At 47.5% G+C, this 27,208-nt stretch overlaps 1 protein-coding gene across 8 annotated transcripts in view; it reads left to right on the top strand.

Annotated features, from left to right (window-relative positions):
• Positions 1–445: 445 nt before the first annotated feature.
• The window catches only part of Fgfr1 (fibroblast growth factor receptor 1), a 55,452-nt gene continuing 28,689 nt past the window's right edge, over positions 446–27,208 (top strand). For 5 of the 8 annotated variants that reach the window (XM_048330950.1, XM_048330951.1, XM_048330954.1 and 2 more), the window contains exons 1-2: positions 695–832; positions 9,910–10,088. In XM_048330950.1, the coding sequence (XP_048186907.1) occupies positions 9,998–10,088 (91 nt within the window). In that variant the 5' untranslated portion in view covers positions 695–832; positions 9,910–9,997. Of the gene's footprint in view, positions 833–1,038; positions 1,152–9,909; positions 10,089–27,208 lie in introns of those variants that run through there. The other 3 variants (XM_048330952.1, XM_048330953.1, XM_048330949.1) reach the window with 2 other exon arrangements.

The following is a 27,208-nucleotide window of genomic DNA, read 5'->3' on the forward strand; positions in this document are numbered from 1 at the left end:
CCTGAAATTCAGGCACCCTGAAGTCGGTGCCCAGACAGGGGGGCGCTGGGCAGTTGAGCCACGCCGAGGCTTGGGAACTACAAGGCCCAGCAGGCCGCAGGCGGCGGAGGGGCGGCGGGGGGCGTGGCTAGCGCGGCTGGGAGGGAGCCGGAGCCCTGGCGCCTCGCCGGCGCAGAGCGCTCGGAGGCTCCTGCGGGCATTGGTGCGGCGGCCCGGGCAGTGGGCGGCGGCAAGCGGGAGCCCGAACGCCGCCGGTCCAGCCGCAGAGCGCCGGGAACCGGGACCGTGTCGGAGCTGGGCAGCAACGTCCGGACAAGCTCGAGGCTGTGTTTAACGCATTGCGGCGACGACCTCGCGTTCCAGGGCCCCGCGCGCGCCGCAGCTGGAAACGCCGAGGAGACCGAGGACTTTTCTGTGGTCCGAGGGGCGCCCGGTAGGGCGCAGCGTCCCCGCGCTGCAGTCGGGCTCGCCGCGGTGCCGGGGTCCCCGCCGGGCGATGGAGTCGGGTCTGCCCGAAGCGTGAGGCGCCTCCGCTCGGTTCTGGAGAGAGGGGGGCGCGAGGTCTGGAGACTCGGGGCGGCGGACGGGAGCCCTCCCCCCCGCCCCGCCTCCGGGGCACCAGCTTCGGCTCCATTGTTTCCTCCCGGGCTGGAGGCGCCGAGCACCGAGCAACGCCTGGAACGGAGCGCCAGCCGTGGGGCTCTCGCGACCCCGCGAGGACCCGCGCAGAACCCGGGGGCGACGAGCCGGAGAGGGGGACGCGGGCGCCCGCCCGCCCGCTTGGCCAAGCCACGGCGAGCTCTCCAGAGGCAGAACCTCTGCGCCAAGTGAGGTAAGAGGCGCGGCGCCCCGAAATCCGGGGCGGGCTTGGCGCCCGGAGCGGCCCCCCGCACCGGAGCCTCCCGGCCGCGCGCTGCGCCCGCCGCAGCCCCGCCGTGGCCGGCGCCTCCCTCCCCTCCTTCCCCGCCCCTCCACCTCCGGCTCCCTCCCCGGCGGGCCCCCCCCTCCCGTCCTCCCCTCCCTCCCTCTTCTCCCTCCCTCCGCCGGCGTCGCCTGCTGCGCCCCTTCCCCGCGCTGCGCCCGCCGTTCCTCCGGCCGCCCAACTTTTCCGCCAAGTCGCGCTCGGGAGCCGGCGAGGCGGCGGCTCCGCCGTGAGTCCGGGAAGGGGCCGGGTGGGGAGACGGTGGCGGAGGCCCCGGGTTCCCTGGGTTCCTCGAAGTGGGGAGGGAGGCTGGGGTGGGCAGCGAGCGGGGCGGGGTGTGTGCGCGCGCGCGCGCGGGGGTATTGCATTCCACCCCGTCGCGTTCGGGTCCCCGGCGAGGACTCTCCCGTTTCCGCGAGGAGCTTTGCGCACCACCGCGCGAAACACCCGAGGTCTTTCCAGCTCCGGGGATGTGTGGGGTCCGAGCCCGAGGTGGAGGCGAAGGTGTCGTCACCAAATGGCTGGGTCTGCTTCAGCGGGGAGGGAAGGAGGGCTCTGCTTTCTCGGGGGGTCGGGGTGGTGTGTGACTTCGAGGGCTTCCGAGCGGCTGGGAAGTTTGGAGGAGCGGAGGGTGGCCGGCGGGTGCTGGGGAGCCGCGGCGGGGGGCGGGGGCCGCGCACTTCCAAGCTGGCTCCAGGAGGTGGGGGAAGGGACGGGCGCGTTCTCCGGTGGGGTTCTGGTGGCTTCTCGCCCTGACCTCTCTGCTCGCCCCCCAGTCGGGGCGGAGATTAGAAAGAGGCCAGCATTTAACATTGGCAGAAACTCACTGACTCCGTAGGTGAGGCTTGAACGCGGCCCGTACCCCGTGTCCGATAACCAGACACCCTCTTTGGAGGGAGCCTAGAAGCTGTGAGCCCCCCTTTGAAAAGCATTTCTACGGATCCCCCCCATGCACCCCCCCTCCGCCTCCGTTTCCCAGATGTAGCGGCCGCATCTGGTTCCGTTTCACCCCACACGGGCACACCGCAGCCGCCTTATTACATCCCTCTTCCTCCCCTCCCCCTCGCCTAAATTAAACTCGGGATTCTCCAACTTCTCCGCACCACCTCCCTCCTCCTCAGCCTTTCCTGAGGCTCGGAGGCTTGGGGACCGATGCCCCCCAGATCCCACGTTCCTGAGGATCCCACCAAACGACCTGCTCTCTGCTGCCCGTCGAGGGCGGCCGGGGTGCTTTCCAGGCCGTGCCAAAAAGACCTTGGGCAGTGGTGTTGAGATTGTGGAGGATGGCACCGGCGAACAGACCCTGGTCATCCGCTAGATGTGGCCTCTCTGGCCTTGAGTCCAGCCTGGCTATGGATCCGACAGATGTTTCTGGAACCCAAAGCATTGCCTTCCCTTCCCTGTAATTACAGCTGGAGTTGAGGGGGCGTCAGCCCGGGTGCGGAGCCCGCTGGCCCATCTCGCGCCGCCCCTGTCTGGCCAGCCTGTCTCCCGGTCCGTTTTGCACCCACCCCGGAGGGATCTGGGCGCACAGGTGGGACTAGGGACGGGCCCATTGGCTGTCAGGGGCCCGTGGGGTGTCTTTCGGGTGTTATTTGGGTGGTGGTCCTGAGAAACTAAAGCGAGGCGTTTCACCATTTAAATAACGGCCACAGGTTTGAAAGTGGGCCGAGGGTGGAGTGTCGCTGTTGTTTGAAATGTGCTTTGAGGCCGGAAAGCATTTCAGGGTCCAAATTTGTGGCAGGGCAGGGAGAGTTGGTCCTTCTACTTTCCAGTCTCTCAAATTGAAAACACTTCTCTGGTTTCCTTCTTGGGTCGGTAGTTTGGGAGACTGTAATGAAATCGCACTTTCTCTAGACATGGTAATTAAGGTGACTGTTTCCTCCGCCCGATGTGCCCTGCCCTTTGCTCCCCCCAGACCAGGGCTTTTTTTACTATCTAAATTGTAGAACCTGTGCTTTGAGACTGTTCAGCAGAAAGTGACCGTTTTCCTCCCTTGGCCCAGACTCCCGATTTCCTTTCTGAGGCGTGTTTAAAAGCTAAGTAGCAGGGCCCCTGGGACGGTCCGTGGCCTGGCTAATTACCCCATGCCTGGGTCATCTCTTCCTTTCAGTGACCGAAGGCCAGCAGGCTTGGCCATTGCCCAGTGTCTGCCCTGATGGCCTGCCTCCCTCTCTAATGACTTGTTTACATATTTCCCCCCAGTTGGTTGGGAGAAGCTCCAGGGAGGCTGCAGCTCTAGCTGGAATAGTTATGTGCTGCATCAGTGACAAGCTCATTGAAATATCTGTTGCATTTACTCTCTTAGTCATAGCTGAGTGTCAGCTTTTTAATGAGGACCATCCCGATTGAGAGCCACTAGGACTCAGACACTCACATGCCGGCTAGCAGGCAGGCAGAAATATTCATTTCTGAGGTATTTTCACCATGTGGATTTAAGCCAAAGTGAGCACTACTTCCTTTGGTTGCAAAGTAGGCAACTTAGGGTGCTTCTTTTCCTTGGCCTCTGGCCATGGAACATGTTAGAAAGTTCCATGTAATACCCTTAGAACAGCAAGTAAAGCCCAGGGACAGGAAGAGAAATGGAGAAGCATCCCAGATGCCCTCTCTCCCTCCCACCTTGGTGGAGAGGGTTAGAATACATACATCCAGGCATCCCTAAGACTGTGAATTAAGTATTGGGGTAGGCAGACTGCAGTCTTGAGACCAAGGAAAATCCGTGGCTTTTACTTTCAGTGATGTGCTTTTTGTTTATTTGAGGTATTGACCTGAAACAAAGCCTCCTAAAATAGGAGATTTATTTGCCCTTGTGAGTGTAAGCGGCCAGCTTGTGGTATTAGCGACCAGCTTCTCTGAAGGTTGTTTTTCTTGCCTCCATTTTTTTTTTTTTTTTGGAATTTCTTTAATCAAAATGGCTGTTCAAAAGCTTCCTAGGAAGTTTAAGCCTGTTGCTGCTGGTAGAAAAGGGGTTACATAAGATTTATTCCAATGTCTTTTTCTGAAAGAGCCTTACTCACATCACTTGAGATGAGTTTCATTTCCTCTTGGGAAATTTGTCTTCCCATTTGTCTTCCCCAGGGCTCTGTAAAAGGTTTGAATGCACTAGGGATGGTGGGAGTCCAGATGTAGAGCTTTAGAAAAGGCTCTGGTGTTTCCAGAGGGGATTAAATACCAGGCGTGGGCTAGGATATTTGTTTTTCCTCTCTAAGGTTAGATCTGCCTTAAACAGGAATTCTCTCCTTACCACTACCCTTGCAGTAAGAAGCTGTATTTGAGTCCATCCTAAGCCTCCATTAAAATAGCACTCATGGAATAAAAGAACCCAAAGAAAATGGTAATACTGTCCCAGTATGTTCCTGTCTTCAGTAGGCATGGTTCTAAATTACGTGGCACTGTTAGTGTTTTAATTTATTGGTAGATTAGGGACAAAAATAAAATAAGCATTTGAGACTGGTTCTCTTTTTCCAGGCTGGCCTCCTAAGTGTTGAGATTATAGACACACACCATCATACTTGGTGATTGATAATTTTTATATTCCTCTCATTTGTATGGCTATTAGGATTTTTTTTTCTGCAACTCAAAATAAACAATTGGAATTGCCTTTGGTCTGCCTAAATTTTATAAGCAGATCTGCATACCTTTTTTTTAAAGTGTTTATTAAAGCACTTAAATTCTCCTTCAGCATGGAGTAGAGATAACTCTCTCTTCCCAGAAGTGAACACCTTTTGTTAAGTAGCTAGGAGATCTTATTCCTATCTAAAGGCATTCATACTTGAATGTTGCTTCTTCAGTCCTGCGGCATTAAGATGTTTAGAAATTTTCTGATTTGGGAGTATTTTGTCTAACAAAGAGTGCTGGCTGTGGCTTTTCTCTTACATTCTTTATTTTCTTGAATACATATTACCTATAATTATATTAATGTAGCTATAGATACAAAAGATGGGTGTGTACGTATATATGATACTCTGGGGGGAGTTGGGCCTGCATGCTGTCCCTTAGCTTTTTTGCTCAAAGCTGGTGCCCTAGTATTTGAGCTGCAGATCTACTTGCAGCTTTTTGCTGGTTGATTGAAAATAAGCATCTCATGGACTTTCCTTCCTGGGCTGGCTTCAAGGCTTGATCCTCAGATCTCAGCCTCTTGGGTAGTGAGACCACTGGTGTGCCTGACTTATATGATATTCTTGAAAAATATCTTGAAGAATATTTATACAGGTTGAGCAATTTAAATTTTGAAATCTGAAATGCTCATGTCTTGTTGGCACTCAAAAGGTTTTGATTACAGATCAGTTTCTATTTTGGATTAGAAATACTCAACTGGCATTCCCTCTTCATAATGAGGTATAAGCCCTGCCCTGAAGAAGCCTATGGTTTCACTGAGAGAGGAGGTAAGTGGGTGGAGAATGACAGATAAAGGCATACAAGGTGATCTAAGTGCCACAGGACTGGGTTTAGTAATGTGCTTTGTAAATGTTGAGGAATGGGATTCACCCAGCTGGAAGGCCAGAGAAGGCTTTGCAGAAGAGACAGTTTCTCTAGGTGGGGCTCAGAGAATAGGTGATACCCAGCCCCTTGTAGAGGCAGAAAGCAAAGAAAAAAATGCTCCTGTGAAGGTCTAGGGATGACCTCCAACCATTGGTAGTGTGGCAAAATGCAGTGTCCAGTAGAGCTGTAACAGCCTGGCAGTGATTTTACATATTCTGTTAACCACATTTGAAGTTACATAGATGAATCCACTTTTCAATTTGTTTAGATTTTAATAATATGCTTACTAATACTTAATGTTACTTATTAACATTTTAAAAATATGATTGTAACATGTCATTAATGTAAAAAATTGAGGTGCTGGGAGATTGAATCCATGACCTCCTCTAGCACTGAGTCACAATGCCAGACTTAAAAATAAAAAAAATGGAGATGTTTTACATACTTTGTGTGCCAGATATTCAAGATCAGTGTGTTTCTATTACTTCTAGCATATTCCAATTTGGCTGCCACATTTTAAGTGCTCAACAGCCACATATGGCTAGAGGGACCAACTAGGTCTAGAGTGTAGAGAATGAATATGGGAGGTATGAAATAACTTTCATTCTTTTTGTTTAGTACTGGGGCTTTAGAAAGGTAGGAAAGTCAAAGGTAGGTTTATCTCCCAAGAATACCACCAAGGAGTGTTTATTGTCATTCCTTACCTAGTACTTAAGAGAGGAGAAGACCTTTCACCATGCTGCCATTTTGATGCTCATAACCATTTGATATGGCCATCCACATGTTTTAGCCTCTCCAACAAGTGGAGAACTGAGGCTTAGGAAGGTTAAATGACTGTCCAGGGATGGGGAGGGTCATATAAATGGAGGAACAGTCGTTCATTTTGTTAACCTTCTCCAGAGAACAAGAAGACAAAAGAGTTGTCCTCATGAGCTAGTTTTTCTTACATCATTTTTATACAAGGAGAGTTGTTAATGGTCGTAGAATCTTTCTGTTAGAGATAGGGAGAGACACAAGGTCCTAGCACTTTCCCATCAGACCCTTCTCCACATCTTCTGTTGGATGGACACTTAGAGAGGAAACACATTTTCTTCTGGCTGAGCACTTGAGAGAGATGTTGGTAGAACTTTCGTGCGTGCTGTCCCCACTCCTCATAACCATCCAGGATGTAGGCAGGGCAGATCTTAGTGTCACACTGCCCTGCCATGTTCCCCTTGGAGGGCACACCTAGGCATGTTGGGCTCTGAATCCAGAAGAGATGAAAAGCCTCATGGGGAGCCAGCTGCAAGGTCTCTGGGGAAGCTGATGTGTGCACCTGTGAAGCTGTAGTCACATCTGTCAAGCTGTGAAGGAAGGAAGCTGTTCCTCAGGGCTTTTAAGAATTCGTTAATTAGTAGAAAGAGAAGGAGGTGAGCTGGCAGTCCTCAGGATCCCAGGCAGCACGTAGATGAGCATGAGGTTGCTGTACTTTCTGTAGGTGTGTGGCATGGGATAGGTGCCCACTTTTCATTCTAGAATGGTTCTAGGAGGCTAGTGTATTCTTAGCATCTTTGTTTTACAAATGGGAAGCTTCAGACCTAGATAGGTAGGAGAGGGAAAGAGGAGGGATTTCTGTACCTTTTTTGGCAGTGAGTTTGAGAGAAGCTGCTAGATGCATTTCAAATATAAAAAACCTAGGGCTGAAAGAAGACAATCTGTAGTCATCCTATACCTGTAAGGAGGTAGGTAGGCTTTTCAGAGGACAGGGTGACTGAGTGGTGCCGTCAGCTAATCACCTACTACAGTTCAAACAGTTATTTTAAGGTGACAGCTTTTTGAGATACTAGAAGTCCATTCAGTGCTGTAGTGGTTACCTACGGCACCTGCACTGGTTGGGTGTGTCTTGGGGCAGCAGTACTACATTTGGGAATGTTCTCCAGTGACCTTTGCTTCTATACTAGGCCTGAGGTGGTGTCCATCCTGTGTCCTGGACAGCCCATCTGAGAGCTCTTTCTAAGGTCTTTCTGTCCACCAAAGCAATAGGGAATCAAGACCCTTTAATTCACAGAGCTAATTTGGGTGAGTCTTTTTTCCTCTTTCTCTTTTCTGTTGTTTTGAAAGAGTCTTGTAGCCCAGACTGGCCTGAAATTCTCAATCCTGCCTCAGCCTTCTTTATGGAATAGAAATCTCTTTGAGTCAGAGCTTTTTTGTTCGGTGATTCGTGGGGTTTTTTTGTTGTCCTTGTTTGTTTGTTTGTTTTGTTTTTTGTTTTTCCTGTGTTAGGCAAGAGTCCAGACACTGAACTGCATGCACCCCAGTTTTGGTCAACTTCGTATTTGTATCTTCTAGCATCCAGGGACCCCATGTTCCAAGTACAAGTGCTATTGCTTACCAGCTATGTATCCTTGGGCAAAGTATTTAAAGCTCTGAGTCCTAGTTTCTCTAGTGCTTAGAGGAAAATAGTTCTTCTTATCCCCTGGAAATTTATAGGGAGGAATAAGAGTTTTTATGTAAATATATACTTTTCCAGCAGACATTCCATCCATTTCTGATCCTTTTCCTAAATTCAGAAAAATGAAGGGAAAGTGTTTACTTCTCTGATTTGGAATCATTAAAACATTTTAGAATGCTTTGGTAGGAGGAGAGGGGGAGCTACTGGTAGTGCGTACGTAGTTCTGATGGCTGAGCACACATGGACGAAGCCAAGAATCCCGGCGGTTCCTGCCAGCCTGGACTGAGTCACAGGAGAGGGGCCCTGCCTGCTCAAGGGGAGGCAGGGCTGAAGCACTACATTAGGGCATGTTCCGGGGAAGTGGATTCTCTGAATAACTTGGATGGTTCCCTGGATCATTTAGGACAAAAGCCACCTGGAAGACAGAGATGGATCACCCCCATGTAGCCCAAAGGGTGTCCAGAAAGGTTCCTCACTTGTTAAATGTTTAGCAGCCCCTTGAGCCTTAAGACTCTAGGAAGCTGTTTTAACTTTCACCCTCATGGACCTGGGAAAGGACAAGGACATCAGAATCTGTGCCTTAGCTGGGGTCTACATGAGCCATCTGTGAGTCAGTCCTTCCCAGAGCACTTGACTGTACTGGATCTTCCCTTCTCTCCATCCTGACTTGCAGACTTTTTCCATCAAACATCAGCGGTCACCTTCCATCATTAGAGATAATGGACCCACCTATGGCTCTAGGTAGTCAGGATTGTATTCTTGCCGAGGGAGGTTGATAGAGAATACAAGGGTTTGAGCTCAGTGGCAGGGGTTTGTAGGGCTCTGGGTTCCATCCCCAGCTCTGCAAAAATAAACAAATACAAGTATCCTGGAAATCTTGTCTTTCAGCTTCTTCCTAGGTCGAGGGAGGTTTATAATGACCTGCTACTTACTAGTTAGTAGTTGCTAACTGGTTGTTAGTTAATTGGCTCCCAGTTCCTAGTTGTTAACCTGTTTTATAATTCTTCCTCCTGAAGGGATTGGTTTGTACTAGGTGGAGTAACTGGGAGTGAAATCTTGTCCTGGAGGAGTCATGAACATCTTTAAGTCTCCTGCAGTTAATTGTGCAACACTTTGTGAAGCCCTTGCCCACAAAGTGGCTGAACTATTTGGGACCTTCATGAAGTTATTTACTTCTCATATAAATGATCTTGAAGCATATACATGGGAGAACCCCATGGCAATGTTCCCAGCTAGGCTGGCACTTAGTGTGCACTCAAAGTACTGTTGTAGAATTGAATTGTAAATCAGCTTTCTATCGCTAACAAAATACCCAAGATAAACACTTTAAAAAGAAGAGAGATTTGCAACAGCAATACTCACAAGACACTTTGTTGGAAATGGACCTAACAACTTAGGGGGCAGAGGAAGTGGGGTGGGGAAGGAAAGTGGAAGAAAATGAGGAAGAGGGTAACAACGTTCGATAAGAAATGTACTCATTATCTTACTCATGTGATTGTAACCACTCTGTACATCATGTTTACAATAAAATAAAATTACATTTAAAAAAAGAAGAGAGTTTAATATGGAGGTTTCAGCTCAAGGTTGATTAACTTTATTTTTGGGGGAGCAGGTGGCAAGATAGCACATGGTAGTGAGAGCATGTAGCTGAAGAAGCCTGTCCAGGAATGATGAAGAGGACGATGTGATTAAATTCCCATGATTCCTTTCAAGAACATCCTCCACCCAGTGACCTAAAACCTCCATTAGGCCATACCTGTGAAAGTTCTACCACCTTCTAATAGAGCCTCTCTGGGAAACTACCTTTAACACAGGAGCCTTTTGACATTCAGGCCATCACATGAACAAAAGTGCCCTCTTTACTCTTAATTAAGAACTATACCCTGTGTGATTCAGTGTTGATAGGCTCAATTTTCCTTGTTAGGCCTTAAGGAACACTTGCGATTGCTTTAAACACTTTTGGGCAAGGCGACCAGTATGGCATGCTACACCTGTTTTTGTTTTTGTTTTTTAATTTTGTCTTTGCTCCGATAACTGTCTTAACTTGGTGGGTTTTTTCCTCCCCTTTTCCCAGAGTCAGCTTGCAAAGGAAGATCAAGCGCAAGGTGGAGTATCCATGGAGGTGTGGAGCCTTGTCACCAACCTCTAACTGCAGAACTGGGATGTGGAGCTGGAAGTGCCTCCTCTTCTGGGCTGTGCTGGTCACAGCCACACTCTGTACTGCCAGGCCGGCCCCCACCTTGCCTGAACAAGGTAAGGCAGCACACCTAGGGTCAGCCTGGACTCCTGAGTCTTGAAAGCGGTGTGGGCGTGCATAGGGGTGATCTGGTCAGCTGGAAAGCTCCTTTCCTGAAGGAGCCATACCTGAGGTTGGTTTTCTAGGTTAAGCCTGGTTATAAGCCTTCCCAGCTTTGTCAGAGGTTGTATGTTCAGGATGGATTTTTGCTTTTCCTGAGGAAAGAACATTATTAGGATTGTAAAGCCAGTCCTTGACTTAGATGGTGTAAGTGACTAGCAAATTGGTGGTTAGAACTCGCGTCACACTACAGAAGACATTATAGGGGTTAAGAGCTTGATAGTGGCCTCTGGCTTTCAGAAAATGGTTCTGGATAGGCATCTTTTGTAAGGTTCGGTAGTCATGATCACATGCCAGCCTTTTGCCTTTGACCATGTCTCACAGGCGCCACTGGGGTGTGCCGGGCAGTCAGCTTTAGAGATGCCAGGAGGCACATGGACATGGGAGCACGATGGGGCACGGAGGCCCACAGTAGGTTGGAATTGCAGAGGTTATAAGTAACAGGAGGATCTCCCCACTGCTACAAGTGTGAGACTACCCCATGGACACCTCATGACTTTTGAAGAACTTGGAAAATTAATGATTGGGCATTTCTGCTGCTAAAGGGTGGTGTGACTTGCAACCCAGTGGTTAGCAAGTAATGGGTGAAAGGATTGGAGTGTATGTAAAGCAGTGGCTGTGTTTATGGGGCTGTTGGACCTGTTTGGATGATAGTGTAGAGAAGGAGCAACGGCTGTTTTGTGAGACTTTCTAGAAGGAGCAGTGGCTAGAGTGGGCCATTCGTGTTGCATTCAGCAGCAGAACTGAAGTGGTTTGTTTTGTTTTGTTTTGTTTTGCCAGTCCTGGGCCTTGGACTCAGGGCCTGAGCACTGTCCCTGGCTTCTTTTTGCTCAAGGCTAGCACTCTACCACTTGAGCCACTTCTGGCCTTTTCTATATATGTGGTGCTAAAGAATTGAACCCACGACTTCATGTATACGAGGCAAGCACTCTACCACTAGGCTATACAAGAGCTAGTTGTTATTACTGCTATTGCTGTCACTGTTGCCAGGAAGATAAATCAGAGAGCGAGACTGAAAACAGGCTGGAGCTGTGTAATGATTAAGGAAGAGGGAAAAAAGGAGTGAAGACACTTTGGAAATTGAATCTGAGGGTTGGGATTGGTTGGATGTTAAATCTAGAAGACTAGAGAAAGACAAGCAAGTGAATCTTATGTGGGAGGTTTGGGAAAGTAAAGATCTGCATCAGCCACTTTGGACTCTAAGGGTAATAAGGGCTTTTTCAAACTTTCTCTAACAAACTCTTGGAAGCCCAAGAATGGAAGGCAGAGAAAGCAACCAGTGTAGGGTTTGGGCCGGGTTCTGTTAGACAGGAGGGGCAGGTTTGGAAACAAGCCTAGAACTTTAGAGGAGCGCTGATGATGGAGGAGGAAGGATTACTGAAGCAGCTGGTTGTGGATCTGGTGTAGTAAAGAAAGCAGAGGCTGTGATGGAGGCGTGAATCAGTGGCTGAAAGAAAGTCTTGATGAGGACAACGTAATGATGGTGAACAGAAGGGAGAGAGCGGGACAAGGCCATTAGAAAGCTACACCAGTGTGAAGACTGAAGTTATACCTCCAGTTTTACCAAATCACTTTGATATATAACTCCTATAATGTAAAATGTGCCAGGTTTAAATGTACAGTGGGATGTGTTTGCATAAATCTCTATATCCCTGTAAGTACCACCTCAATCAAAATGTAGAACACTTTCATCAGCCCTAAACCTCCTCTTATGCCCCTTGGTGGTCAGTGTCCCGTCTGGTCTGCTTTCTGTCACCATAGATTAATTTTGCCAGTGCTAGAATTTCATGTAATAAGATTGTAAAAGTGTGTATCTGTTCACCTGTTGATGGCTGTTTGGGTCACTGTGTTAGCCCATTGTCTATTGCTATAACAAAATACCCAACACTGGCTGCTTACAAAGGAAGGAAGTTTATTCAGCTCACAGTTGGAGAGGCTGGAAAACCAAGACTAGGTGGCCTTATGTGTTCAGCCTGTAGTGAAGGCACTTCAGGCTGCATTACAAAATGGTAGCTGCGTCTTGGTGAGAGTGTGTGAGAGATCCCCTGGCAAGGCGGGAAGCCAGGGGCAGAGCCAGCCCTGCTCTTAATCACTCATTTTGACAGGAATGGAGCAATCTCTTCTGAGGGCAGTGGCCTCCAGTGGCCTTTACTAGTTCTTTTTCTGACGCTTTACAACCTTGCTACTCTGAGGATCAATCACATGAACCTTTGGAAGACAGACTCAACCATAATAGTCACTAATTTTGCCCACAATCAATAAAGCTACTGTAACATTCATGTGCAAGTCTTTATGTGGAAATGTTTTCCCTGAATTGCCTTTGTTTTGATTTTGGTTCCACTTCTTTGTGACTGTTGCCTTTTGGGAAAGTTCTTTTCTATGTGTCTCTGTAAACCTTATTGAAAATGAATATATGTTCACAAGGTCTTTATAAAGATCAAATGAGAATGTCTGTGAAGTTCTTAAGTAGTGCCTACACATAGTCAGGGAGCAGTGAAGAGCTGCTCTTGGTACCTTTTCCTGGGCCCTCAGAAGACATTGCATGTCCTGAGAGACTGGGAGTGCCTTAGGACACGGCAGTGGAAAGCCCCTGGGTTTGGAACAAGTTTGGTAAAGTCTTTGTCTTAATGTGGCTCTTCTGTGTGGTTCATTCCTCATGAGCGTTGTGATACAGAATGTGCCCTCCCATCTTCACACAGTCGTTGTAACGGTGACATTGCAAGGGGAAGTCTGTCTTCATGCTTCATAAACACTGAGGAAACTCACATACATAAAGTATATTGTATAGTCTTGGCCTTGCTGATTGTGAAATAATACCACTATTGTTTTCAGAAACATTATCATCTGTGTATAAAGATTTCTCCAAAAGTTGAAAGCCAACTATTCAAATCCCTATTGCAATAAGAGCTTTGAAAAGGTTTTGCTGCTGCTGCTGCCTCTCTCTCTCTCTCTCTCTCTCTCTCTCTCTCTGTATATGTGTGTGTATGTGTGTGTATGTGTGTGTGTGTGTGTGTGTCTGTCTGTCGGCAGCCCTTTTCCTCCTTGAATGCAATTCTAGCAGTCTCTGCAAATGCTCCTAAGGGACCCTCAGTTTCTGGCTATCCTTGGAAAGTTGATTTAATAAAAGTTCCAGGAAAACCAGTCTCCCTCCTCCACTTTTTGTTCCCTTCTCAAGTTTGCCATCTTAAGGAGTATAAGTTTGTTTCTGATCAGGCTTTGAAGTTTATGGGTAGACTGAAGTTGGGTCACAGGCTGAGGGACTGAGAACCCCTTTCAAAATATAAGTACCACCTTGAAAGACATTTTGAAGTCAAATGGGGCTGTTTCCTTTTTTTTTTTTCTCCTGAGAATAGAACTTGAGGGGAAAACGAGAAGGTGTGTCCAGAACTGCTTGTTGGGACACTTCTGGCAATTGGGAATGGGGGTTCTGCCAGCTTTTCAGTGGTCATGTGGGTTAAACACCCCAGACTGGTACCGGGGACAGTGTATGTGAAGCATGTGGTATTGAAATATTTGCTTCTGTCCACAGAAACCTGCAACTCATAAGTGATTTAATGGGCTAGACTTTTATAGCTCCTCCCACCCACCCAGGTTTGAGGGAGTCTGGTGGCCTGCTGAAGAGGGAGAGGTTACATTTAATGGAAAAGCTGAACATTCCCATTGTTGGCTGCAAGGCCCTTGTATGCTGGGTGTGCACCACAAAGCAGAGCTTTGTCTGCTCTGCAGAAACCTGTATCCATGTGAGAGAGGCCATGTGTACCAAGTTGTAGGGTTCTCCGTCATTCTAGAGGTCCTGCCCTTGGCCCAAGGCTGTATGCATTGAGCCTGTTGCGGGGGAGCAGACATGATATAATCCCACTGAACTGAGGACCAGAGCCCCACAGCTACTTGGGACATGTTGGGGATAATTCCCACACCCCAGCTCATCCCCGGCTAAATTTCTTGTGAAAAGAACCCGTTGGCGTGTAATCCACACTGGACGGTAAGAAGAGGTCCAGAAGGTGAGTGGAATTCCGTGTTGCAGAAGGGGATGTTGAATGAGAACAAGGGTATTTATTCTCTCTAAGCTGCCAGGCTCCTACCCGGGGATGGACTCTGTGCCCCGTCCCACTTCCCTGAAATGTGGCTGCAGTGCCTTGGAAAGATGTTTGCGAGTGCTGGAGGGAGATGGGGCTGCGGGGTGGGAACTTGAAGTGCTCCCGTGTCCGCCTGACTGTGCTGGGCAAGGCGGCGGAGCCACTCCAAAGCTGTGTTCTTGGCTCCAGCTTCTGCATTGCTACACCATTAGCTTCACTGATTTTCCACTCCGGCTTTGCCAGCCTACTCCCTAAAGCCAGGGAGGAGGAATTTCTTAGGGAGGAAAGAACGGATGGCTGTCCACAAGACTTGATGCCCAGGGGGCAGGGAGGGGCCCAGAGAATTGGGTTCTGTCACCAGGTTTCTGTGGCTACCTGGAGAGGGATTCTTCTGGAGCCTGTGGCCCCAGAACAGAAGAGAGTGGTCGGGACTCACTGCTGGCTGGGTTGTCTGCTCCCGAGCCTGGTTGGGCAGAGGCCGTGAAAAGTGTGTTTGGGTGGTGATGGATGGCCTTAGAGAAGTGAGTTCTGGGGAGTCATTATCCAGCAGGGCCAGGACTGAGGTCAGAGAGCCTGACCAGCAGCTGTGCCCTGTTTTTACAGTGCCTCATTACTCTGGGGCCACTGGGGGCTCCCACTCCCCCTGTAGACGCCACCTTTGCTCCCTCTTCCTTCCCAAGCCTGGAAATGAGACAACTGTTCCCTGCTGACCGGAGAGGTCCAGCTGCTGTTTCCTGGGCTCTTGAGTTCAGTTACCCAGGCTTTCCGCTCATTCTGGGGAGACTAAGGAGAAGGCCAGTCACACACAGACTTGACCCACAAGTGCTGTCCTCTCACTGTCCATGCCCTTGTGGTTCCCCCCTCCCCACCACCACACACACACTTCCTCTGGGTCATAAGTGGTTTTGGCTCAAAGCTAACTGCCTGGGTCATAGGGGTCTGGTCACATCTGAAACCCTTTCCTTTAGGAGTGCGGGTCACCCCTTAACCTTAGGAATTTGCTCTGACTTCCAGTGGTAACAGCCAAGTGGAGGAATGACTGCACCCCTCCTGGCCTGCAGTGGACAGGTTGCCACTAGAGCACCAGGCTCAGTGCCTGCCCTTCCTGCTCCCGCTCCTAGTTCTTGACTCACCACTTGTTACCTTTCCACTTCGACATACCTGCTGCCTTCATTCAAATTTCCTCCCCTCCACACTGAGTAAGGCTGTGCTCAGGGGTTTGTCCACTTAGTTCCAGGCACTGAGAAAGATGTGTTCCGGCATTGTGTGACACTCCATGCTACCTGCGTACTTGTGTAGCATATACTCTTCTGCTTCTGTGGCATAGCAGAGTCTCCTGCGATGGCTGATGAAAGGGAGGTGACTGTGGAGCAGTGGACCTGCCTCAGGCGTGAATGCCACCGTGTTTCTCAGGATGGGAGTGGACGACATATTGAGCTCCAAGTGGTGAAAGGGTCAAGGAGTTCAGCAAACTGTGTGTGGTTATGAGCTGGGGAAGGGAAAGAGAGTATATAGGTCAACAATAGAGTTTCAGGTGGTTAACAGGTAAAATTTAGTTTCAAGCTTATTTATCCCTTCCTGTTTCCTGTAGATCTTTACACATTTTCATCCACCTATGCAAGCATCCATCCATCCATCCAAACAAGTCTCTTCCTTTTCTCTTGAAAATAATAACGCACCTACTGGGTGCCAGTGGATCTCGCCCTTCTAATCCTAGCTACTCAGGAGGCTGAGATCTGAGAACCAAGAGTCCAGGGACTCTTGGTACCTCAGAGACAACATCCGGCCTGACTTCAAGCCCTAGTACCTGCCCATGCATGTACCTATGTACATGCAGACAAAACAGTAAAACACTGATCAAAATAACCTACCTTATTGTTTGTGTGTGCGCGCACGCATCATCCCTGAGCTCTTTTTGCTCAAGGCTAGCACTTTACCATTTTGAGCCACAGTTTCACTCTGGTTTTATAAGTAGTTAATTGGAGATAAGAGTCTCCTGGACTTTCCTGCCCTGGCTGGCTGTGAACCATGATCCTCAGATCTCAGCCTCCTTGAATAGCTAGGATTATAGGTGTGAGCCACCAGTGTCCAGCTAACTAAAGAATGGACTCTATACATAGGTTCTACGCTGTTCTTAGTTTGAGGTTTAGTGTGAGAGCCATTTCTGTCTTGAAGACTTCCTTTGTCTTCCACTTTTTTCTTGTGGACTTTCAACCTAATAATATAATGGAGGCTTTTTTGGTGTGTTTTTTTTTTTGTTGTTTTTTTTCTGATTCTCCCTGCTAGAAATTGTTTCCAGGGCTTCATGCTTCTTAGGCAAGTGATTTAACACTGAACTACACCAGCTCCTGAAGTTTCCATTGCTGTTTTGAAATGTAGTCTGAGTTTATCATGGAAAATGTAGAAAATACAGCTGAGCATGGTTGTATTCGCCTGTAATCCCAGCTACTCAGGATTAGTTGGGTGCAGTGGTGCCAGTTTGTTATCCTGTCTTTAGGGGAGGCATAAGTAATATCGTATCTGAACCTGATCCTAGGCAAAAGATGAGAGATCTTCTCTGAAAAATAACTATAGTAAAAATGAGTGGAGATGCTTGCCTAGCAAGCAGGAGACCCTGAGTGAGTTTGAGCTCTGAAGGGGCAGAGAGAGAAGGCAAACAGGAAACAGATTCGTTGAGAAGAAAAGAAAAACTCCAATATTGGACCATCATCCAAAAATAACCACTGTGGACAATAAATCTCTGATTTTCCTCTTACACATCAGAAATGGGATACATATAGTAAATGTTGGCTTATAGCTTCAGTTTGTATTTATCCCCACACAATTTTGTAGCATATTTAATAACTACTCAGTATTCTATTAGGTGGGTATATGGTTCCTAATGTTGTGCAACAGTTTTTCTTTTCTTTTTTTTTCTTTGTTTTTTGTCAGTCTTGGAGCTTGAACTCAGGGCCTGGGCACTGTCCCTGAGCTTCTTTTGCTGAAGGCTATCATTCTATCTCTTGAGCCACAGAGCCACTTCCAGCCTTTTCTGTTTATGTGGTACTGAGGAATCGAACCCAGGGCTTCATGCATGCTAGGCAGGCACTTTACCACTAAGCCACATTCCCAGCCTGTGCAAGTTTTTATTTGTAGTAGTCTGCGCTGCAGCAAACACATTTCACAAATAAAATTTGTCCACTTTAGAAGGGAGGCTACAGGTTTTTTAAGTTTGACCCCACTACCAAATTGCTCTCCAGGGCTGGGATGTAGCTCAGTGACAAAGCGCTTGCCTAGAAAGTGCAACATCCTGGGTTCGGTCCCCAGTACCAAAAAAGAAAAGACAAAAAATACAGTTAAAAAAAACCCAAATTGCTCTCCAGAAAGGTTGTATCTGTAAAGGTCTTTAAAAATAATAATAAACACTATTTGTTTTATCTCTCCACTTCGAACTCTTTACATTTCTTATGCCATTATAACCAATCACCTAATGGACATAGGTTATATCCCCAAAGTTAGGTGAATAAGTTGAGGTACCATGATTAGGTACCTTGTATAAGGTTGTGTAATTAGTTGATGTGAGGAAGAACTGAGTCTCTTGCATAGTGCATTATGCTGCAATGATATATCAGATTCATTTCCACACAGAACTCAGGCTTTGAATTAAACCCTGAGGCCTCACACTTTTATCTCTCAGGAATCTGGCTTCTTCCTCTTTTTGTACAGTGCTTGCCTCTTGCTTATCTTCACTGTCTTAGTTGTGTGAGTTGCCCTAAGGGGAGGTCCTCTGGCCTGGTGTAATCAGCCGAACACACCTCAACCTCCAGGGCTTAATGTCAGAGATCCCCAAGACTTAAAGTCTGCAGTCCAGTATAATGTTTTGATGCGCAAACTACCTTCTAGAATGGTTGTGGCCAAATGTCTCCAGGTGCAGGTGGCTGTGGTTTATGCCTATTCCTGGCCACTAGGAGGGTAAGATCTAGAATATCGCAGTTCTAGGTTAAACCCTGGCAGAAAAGTCTAAGACTAGCTAAGGTGCCTGTGGCTCACACCTGTAATCCTAACTACTCAGGCCGAGATCTGAGGATGGAAGTTAAAGCCAGCCCGAGCAGGAAAGTCCAGAAGCCTCTCATCTCCAGTTAACCACCAGAAGTGGCACTGTGGCTTAGAGTTGGTAGAGCGTTAGCCTTGAACTGAAGAGCTCAGGAACAATGCCCAGGCCCAGAGTTCAAGCCTCACGACTGACAATGAAAAAGGAAAAAAAAAGTCCTGATAATGAAAAAAGAAAAGAAAGGCTGAAGACTCTATCTCAGCTTTTGCTCACCATGGGGCATGCTACTCAGGAGACTGAGATCTGAGGAACATGGTTCAAAGCCATCTGGCCAGGAAAATCCATGAGTCTCTTATCTCCAGTTAGTCACCAAAAAATTTATAAAATTTAAGTGTGTTTTATAACAAGTAACAAATAAATAAAATTAAAAGTTGGAAGTGGGGGCTGGGAATATGGCCTAGTGGCAAGAGTGCTTGCCTCGTATACTTGAAGCCCTGGGTTCAATTCCCCAGCACCACATATATAGAAAACTGCCAGAAGTGGCACTGTGGCTCAAGTGGCAGAGTGCTAGCCTTGAGCAAAAAAACAAAAACAAAAACCAGCGACAGTGCTCAGGCCCTGAGTCCAAGGCCCAGGACTGGCCAAAAAAAAAAAAAAAAAAAAGTTGGAAGTGGAGCTGTGGTTCAAATAGTAGAGTCTTGAGCTAAAAAAGCTTAGAGACAGCACCTACTCTGTGAGTTCAAGCCCAGGACTGGCCAAAAAGTTTTTTAAAAAGCAAAAAGCAGGGAGAGATCTAGCTCAAGTGGTAGAGTGCTAGCTGATCAGTATAAAGCCCTGAGTTCAAACTCTAGTACTGACAAAAAATAAAAAGTAAGATGGTTGTGGTCCTGCAGTGTGGTTGTTTATTCAAACAACGCCAGCAGGTTCTGAGGCCCGGCACTCGTGGCGAATCCCAGCTGGCAGAGGCAGGAAGAGCCAGCCCGAAGAACGTCCTAAAATCCTCTCAAAATAAAATTTTTTAAAAGGGCTCAACATTTGTCTAGCATGTGCAAAAGTCTTTTGGGTCTAATTCCCACTGCCACTTCCAAAAAAGTCTAGATTATGAAGTGTCAAATATCTCAAGTAATTTATTAAACATGTACATATCCAGGTAGTATTGGCACCTCAATATACCACATGGTATTGATTGTTTACCCTGGTAATCCTGCCCCAGGGTGAGGCATTGGCCTGGAAAAGAACCATATGCCAATAACCAAATATGCCAAATAACCAAATGCAGTTTTTATGTTATATATGTCACTTTCCTACCACCGTGAAGTTGGCCATCCTAAATTGGCTGGGGACTGTGTGTATATATTCATACAAAAGTATCTGGTACACACTGATAATTGTTTTTGAATAGATGAATATGTAGGTATGTACTGCGGTTTGAACTCAGTATGGACTTGTATTTAGTAGGCAAGTAGTCTACCACTTGAGCCATATCCCAACACCTTAAAAAACAAAACACAATAAACAAAAAACTTCCAGTTTAAAGAAAATGTTATCGTTACTACAGAGGTAATGTACAGAGGAGTTAGAGTTGCATAAGTCAAGTAATGAGTACTTTTCTTTTTGGATAATGTCGCCCCTTCCCTCTATCTCTCCTTGTTTCCCACTCCCACGTTGCATAGTTCATTTTCAACATAGTGTCAGTTGAGTACCACTGCAGAGTTTGTTCACCCTTTGTCCACTTCTGTGCGAGCCTCCAGCTTTTCAAAGGAAAATCTAGTGGACACGCTTGCTGGTTCCTGCCTGTCATCTGAACACTGAGCTCAGGGAGGGTTTCAAGTTCAGGACCAGCCTGGGCTACATAAGGAAATCTTACCACTTTTAAACAACAACAACAAAAAACTCCCAAAGCACTAGGAATTAAACCTTTATTAATAGGAAGGTTAGGAAAATGGGTGAGAAATAGTTACTTCTACCATGTGTGAGCTTTGTCACCTTAACACAGCGGTCCTCCCTATCCCGTGGAGGCATATCGAAAACATGGTTCTTCTCAACCTTGAAGCAGGCAGGGACCAAGCTTGCTAATTTCCAACAAGTTCCCAGAGTGCTGCTGGTTCTGGGGTCATACTTGACTGAATCTCCAAACTCATTTCCCTCAAAAGTCCATGTACTGAGTATTCTTTCCATTTAGCCACTTTCAAAGTTTAACAGCTGATAAAGTGGTGGAGCTATCTAGGCTCAGTCTGTCCAACACTTCTGCCTCACCTCCAAACCTCTCTAAACCATGTGCCAGAGGGAGGAAGCTGCACCGTCCAGGGCCTAGGTAGAGCAAGACAAGCCGGCTGGGAGAGAGAGTCTTTTGGCTTGGGAGGTGTGTGGACCAGAAGGTCAGGAATAGGGAAGTGATCTCAGTACTTCTTTGGGAAAGAAATCTTTTTCCTGGAATACCAGCCTATTTTAAGTCCTTATCGTGGCCTTGAAATGCTGATGAGCTTTCCCCCTTCTTAGAAAGCTTTTCTACATCCAGCTGTCTGCTCCCTTATGGTCAAGGGCTTACCTTTGGAATTAAGGTTTATTTTCCTTAGGTTTTAGGAATTCACTTTTGAATCTTAAGAGTCGGGCTTCTTTACTCTGTACTAAATGAAACTATCCCTTTGGCAGCCAAAACTCTCATGCTGTTATCTGAGCACATTCAAGGCTATATTAATGCCTGAAGAGTACATTTGGAAGTGCCATTTGTCTTTTCACTCCCATTCAGATTCCTAGTACATTTGAAAGATGTGTTTGCATAACTGTTCTCTTGGGATCCTAAACCATGAGCATCAGAAAAAGACAGTGAAGTAAATCTTTGAAGAACACTTGGGCTTTCTGCAAATAGTCTGTCTCTGAGAGGAAATATGATGAGGATGAAGGTACAAATGGCCAAAAGTAGGTGACCAAAACACCGTCCCAGTCCCAGTGCTTAGGGACATTTAAACCAGGACTTTCCCCTCCCTCCCTCTGTCCCCTCAGAGAGAATGGCTCATTGCTCACAAAGGGGGCAGGCAGGATGCCAGTGCCCCTTAATCTAGGGATGTACAGTTGAAACATAGACATTGGTTAGAGCTGGAAGGGACCTAGTCAGCCATCCTTTGTGTTTCTCCTGTGTGTAGCAGGTTGGAGAGGGAGAAGGCATTGGGTCACACAGTAAGTGGTAGGATTTAGCTAACTATTTTTCTTTTTGCCAGTCCTGGGGATTGAACTCAGGGCCTGGGCGCTGTCCCTGAGCTTCTTTTCCTCAAGGCTACCGCTCTACCGCTTGAACCGCAGCGCTACTTCCAGCTTTTTCTGTGTGTGTGGTACTGAGGAATCGAACCTAGGGCTTCATGCATACTAGGCAAGTACTCCACCACTAAGCCACATTCCCAACCACCTAGCCAACTCCTTCTGATGCACTGAACCAGTGGAAAACCACAGGAATTTCAAGCTGGGCTTAGGTCTAAGTGGTTTTTAGAAAGATCTCATTTCTGAGAGCAGGAATTTCTGCTCCAGATCTCTAGGTGGGAGCTAAGCAATGTAGATCCTGGGCCTTCTTCTACCTTCTCTTCCTGAGAGCCATCTATCTCAGATAAAGATCTTGGCTACCATACTCTCCTAACTCACTGCCTGCTCACTGTTTATGCTGTGGACTCCAAAGAGACTGGAAGGCTTAATGGATATTCTCAGGACTTCATGATTCCTTTGGAACCAATCCATACATACCACTTGTGATTCCAGATCTTTAGATTTCTAGGGTCAGTAACTAATGTCATTGACCTACTTTGTCATCAGCACAATTTTAATAAACACTGTTAATGACCATCATTTAAATTTATTATGAGGGAGAAATTTACACAATAGTTTGCCACTTTAACCTTTTTTTTTTTTTGCCTGGGCCTTGAACTCAGGGCCTAAGCACTGTCCCTGGCTTTTTGTTCAAGGCTAGCACTCTGCCACTTGAGCCACAGCACCACTTCTGACCATTTTCTCTATATGTGGTGCTGGGGAATCGAACCCAGGGCTTCATGTATATGAGGCAAATGTTCTTGCCACTAGACCATATTCCCAGCCCTACTTTGACCATTTTAAAGGTACACTTTTTAAGGGACATTCAGTTCCTTCACACTGTTGTGCATCCACTGTCATCATTTTCTTCTAGAACTTTTTCACTTTCCCTTACATCTCCCATCTTCTCCTTCAACCTCTCAAATCACCAGAATACATTGTTTCATTTTTAAAAAGTTGTTGCCTGGGCCTGGGAATATGGCCTAGTGGTAAAGTGCTCGCCTCCTATACATGAAGCCCTGGGTTCGATTCCCCAGCACCACATATATAGAAAAAGACAGAAGTGGCGCTGTGGCTCAAGTGATAGAATGCTAGCCTTGAGCAAAAGGAAGCCAGGGACAGTGCTCAGGCCCTGAGTTCAAGCCCCAGGACAGGCAATAAACAAAACAAAAAGTTGTTGCCTGTTTTCCTTAAGGCAAAAAGTTGTTTTGTTTATTTGTTGTTGTTTTCCCCGTGCTTGGGATGAAAGCAGGGGTCTCTGGAATGCTGGACAAATGCCCTACCACTAAGTTACTGTCTCAGTGGGGAGGGGGGGGCATGTCTTTTCTTCAGATTAGAAACATTTCACTTTGTGAGGTCACTTCTGTCCTCACTCTGGTGTGGGTAGTGACCCTTGTGGACCCTTCTTAGGCAGGGGCCTGGTGAATTGTGCACATCAGCACCCATTGTGGGGTGAAGGCTTATTCTGAAACAGCTGAGGCCAGGGAGAATACAGCTTCTGCAGCAGGGTTAGGGAGCAGCAACTTTTTCCTGCCCAGCTGTTGGCATTTCCTTCCTCAGACCTGCCAGCAGCCCTGAGCCTGGGGGAGGGGCAGCCTTTCCAGGTCGGTCATCGAGAGAGGTGGGGGCTGGGCCATACATTGTTTTCTTTAAGGAACCTGGTGAGACTTTAAGGTCAGAACACCAAGCTGAGGGAACTACGGGGTTACCTCTTCCCTGTTGATCCATCTCCTCCTCCCTCCCCCACACTTAATGATCTTTCCATTACAGAACCCAGACCAGGAAGTGCATGACAGGTCGCAGCTGCAGACACATGGCTGGGAATCCTGGGCCCTGGGCCAGTGGTGGGAGGGTTGTAGCTCTCTTCCTAGCAGCAGCACCCCAACACACAGAACCCCAACACACACACAGACAGACAGACACACACACACACACACACACACACACACAGAGCTAACTAGCTAGAGCCCATCACCCACCCCCTCCCCCAACCCCAGATTGCTGTCTGCATAAATTACCAGAGTTAGGAGCTTCCCATCATCCCAATCACTGAGTAGAGATTCTAGCCCCTTTACTCAAAATTAAAGTCACAACTATAGCTTTAGAAACTTCTCCAAGGGAGTTGCTAGGCATGGTCTTAGGCCTCCCAAATAGTACGTTGTCCTCTCCTGGATTCCAGAATACCAGATCCAAAATGTGTTCCCAGGGCAAACACAGACCTGGATTCAAATGACAGTGAAGGAGCTGGCCCCCTTCATCTTTCAGTCTCCTCTGGGAATGGCTCTTTGCATCTCACATTGCTTAGGCAATGTTAATTCACCCTAAACTGTGTCCTAGGGGACAGTTGTCACACAGGCATTTCGGTCTCCCCCGCCAACTGTGTTCTTGGCTTCCTTCCCTGGGTTTGCCAAGGCCAGATTCTTCTGGTACCAAATGAGAAATGACAACAAGCTTCTGGTTGCTGTGTGGAGACTGTTCTTCCCCATACCTGCCCTTACCTTCTTTCTCAAACTCTTTCTGCTCATAAGATTGGAGAGAGAAAAGCAAAGCATATTGGGAATCCGTTTGGGAATGGGAGTGGAGAAAAAATTCTCCACTTTCTAGCGTAGTTGGTGGCATTATCAGTTAAAAAACAACAACAACAAAACAGTTGGGGTTAGAACTTTTGCTGTGGACTAAAGATGGGGAGATTTTTCTTAAGACAACTCTTGAGAGCATTCCTTTGTTAATCTCTTAATTGCACCCCTTCTTTGGGCCTGGGAAGGCTCTCCGCAGTGGGAGGTGAGGGCTGCTATTGCCCATTGGAGGAAGAGACCAGATCTCTGTGGTGAAAACTGCACATCCAAAGGAGTCATCGGCTCACCCAGGCACCGCAGTTTTAGTTCCAAACTCAGTTCTGAGGCCGAGTGCATTACCCCCACCCCAACTCGGCTCTCTCTGTCTGTTTTAAGATTGAGAGAAAATTCTCTTTTTGGCCAGGGGCTGCAAGCCAAGCAGGGTTCTGCAAACTTCCTTCTGCCCAGTTCCTGGGGAGGTGATTTTGGGGGGTCGTGAGGCGGGCTCAAGAGCTAAGGCTTAGGCCAGCAAAGGCAGCTCCGTACTAAATTACAGTGACGAGGTGAGACACACAAAAGAACGAAATCTTTTTTTAATAAAAAAACAAAACAAAACTCCAGCCCCAAGCCTCTGGGCTGCTGAATGGCGATGGCTTCCTGTCAGGATTAGCCGTGCTGCCTGGGCATGTGTGTGCTGCCTTTCTCCTCAGGAAATACCTTTAGTAAGCCCTGGTGCGGTCCCCATGGCAACGCGTGAGGGGACCTGCTGACTGCGGCCATTCAGCCCGCCATTGTTCCCCAGCCCCTTTGTGGTGAGCTTTATTGCTGCCCCTCCGGCAAACACAGCAGTTTGCACCGTTTTGTCAGGGTGAATGTGGAGTTTTTACATTTTAATGGCCTCTTCTGGCAGTGGTCCATTTGCATGTAAAATGTCCCTTCTTGCTCCTTTCCCTTTTTTCTATTTTAAGGAAGAAAAAAAAAAACAAAACAAAACTGCTCTAACCGAATCCCTGAGTGGGTTAAGGTACTGTGGAGGCCTATTGATCCGAGAGACCCAGCTAATTGATTGATGGTCCTGTCTACCCTGCCTCACACCTGTGCTTCCCTTGGCTGCAGCGTCCCTGTGTTTTGGAGACCTCGAGGAGTACAAGTCTTAGGGCTCCCTCTCTACACCCCAGCTTTGTAAAATGATGGGTGTTAACCGAGGATTTCTGTAAGATTCTCCATTCTGGCTTGGTCTTGCCAGAATAAAGTAAGTTTTCAGTTCCATTTCAAAGCCAAAATAACGTAATAATAATAATAAAAAAGCCCTCTACAGAGGCCCTCCAACCCTGCTGTGCATTTGCTCTGTGTTCCTTTTAAGTTGCTTTCAAAGCCACCCTGCGTTCCTCCCCCACCCACAATTGCCCTCTCATTTCTCTCTGGGGAGCGTGTGCCCAGTCTGTAAACATTCCTAGACCACCAGCTTCCCCACGCTACCATGAGGATCACGGCCTTTCTCCTCCAATTTTCTTAACCCAGAACACGCAAATTAAGAGGAGTTAACAGGGGTGACAGAAATTGCTTGCTGCTCGGAGAGGACATGCTAAGGATTGAGGTCTATTTTGTGAATGTGGAGGGTGGGTGGTGATTCAGGCCCTATGGTGCTTAGAATGGTGTTGACCGTTCCTGATCTGAATGAAGATACATACACGGATGGATAGCCAGGTAACATCATCAAGTGCAAACTGAAGCATGAGCATTTTCAAGTTTAAGAGAAGGCACATGAAGAATAGAGTGAAGAACTATGTTCTTCAACCACGGGCCTCAGCAGAGAAGAGTTGGAAGGTCTGGAGAGCTAGTGGAGGTTAACTGGAGATTAAAGAGAAACGCAGGTTAGAAGCAAAGCATCTTACATGGGCAAAAGCAAAATAAAAGGCCCATAAAGTTGGGCAAAGGAGGTTTGATAGTCTAAAGCTGGGCCCTCTGAGGACATGTGATCTTTAGAACTGTTCCGAGGGGAGGATTGACCAGCCCCTTTGCCTAATGCTCTTAATCTTCACAGTGAAGGTCATCAGAGGTCATCAGCTGTAAACTGTAATCTAGGTTGAGGGCTTTAGGTGACACCTGATACCCAGGGAATTCAGGAGGGAGTGCTGTACTTCTCAGAGTCCCAAGTGCTATAGCAGTACTGGCTAGACAGCCCTGGACATGAGAAGCAACGTGAAGGGGCCCAACAGACCCAACATCTGATGCCAAACTGATCCTTATTTTGTGACTGACTGATCTCTCAGAGTCTCCATTTTCTCATGCTTAAACAGGAACAAACACAAGTAACACGATCATGAATAAGCATTGCCAAAAGCAGGCAGGTCTGCCACAGAGACGGTGCACCCCCTGCCCATTTCCTCACCTGCCAGCCATAAGGTAGTGTTCATGTGACTATGAGATGAGCTATAGGGTCAAAACAGTGATAGGAACCAGGAGGATAGGCCAAAATCCCATGGGAGAAGGTAGGAGATATGGGTGCCATTCAACAAGATCAAAGATCAGTAAGCTGACCTCTCTGGAAGTCAGGATCTGTAAAGATCCAATATGGTATGGGGTGCCTTTCAAAGAGTAGAGCTGGACCCATAGGTCCTGGAGAACCAGGCCACCTGGGCAGGTCTGAACCCAGCTCTGCCACTTCCTACCTTAAATAGACTACCTCGAACACATCCTGACTCTCTGTGCCTTGGTTTCCCCTCTGTGAACAAAGGCTGAGGACTATGCTTGGGGGATGGTAAGCGTTCATCCATGTGTGAGAGAATGGAATGGACCTCCTAGGGCTTCTGTGAGGGTGAAATGAGATGGTCCGGAGAAGGCTTTGCTTTATGTATGGGATAGTTCCATGTGCTATGAATACTGGCCAGTATTGATATTCCTGTTTGCACAGTTGTTTAGGAATCCCTAGATAATATACAGGACAGAATGTGGCAAATTGCAAGTGCTTTGCAAATAAGTCCTTAGTGTACACTGAAGTTGTGTTAAGTTGGGGGTTTGGGAATGGATAACCTCCAGGACAAATGGGTGAGTGGTATCTC

This window comes from Perognathus longimembris, chromosome 21 (assembly GCF_023159225.1).
Source record: "Perognathus longimembris pacificus isolate PPM17 chromosome 21, ASM2315922v1, whole genome shotgun sequence".
NCBI classification, from domain to species: Eukaryota; Metazoa; Chordata; class Mammalia; order Rodentia; family Heteromyidae; genus Perognathus; species Perognathus longimembris.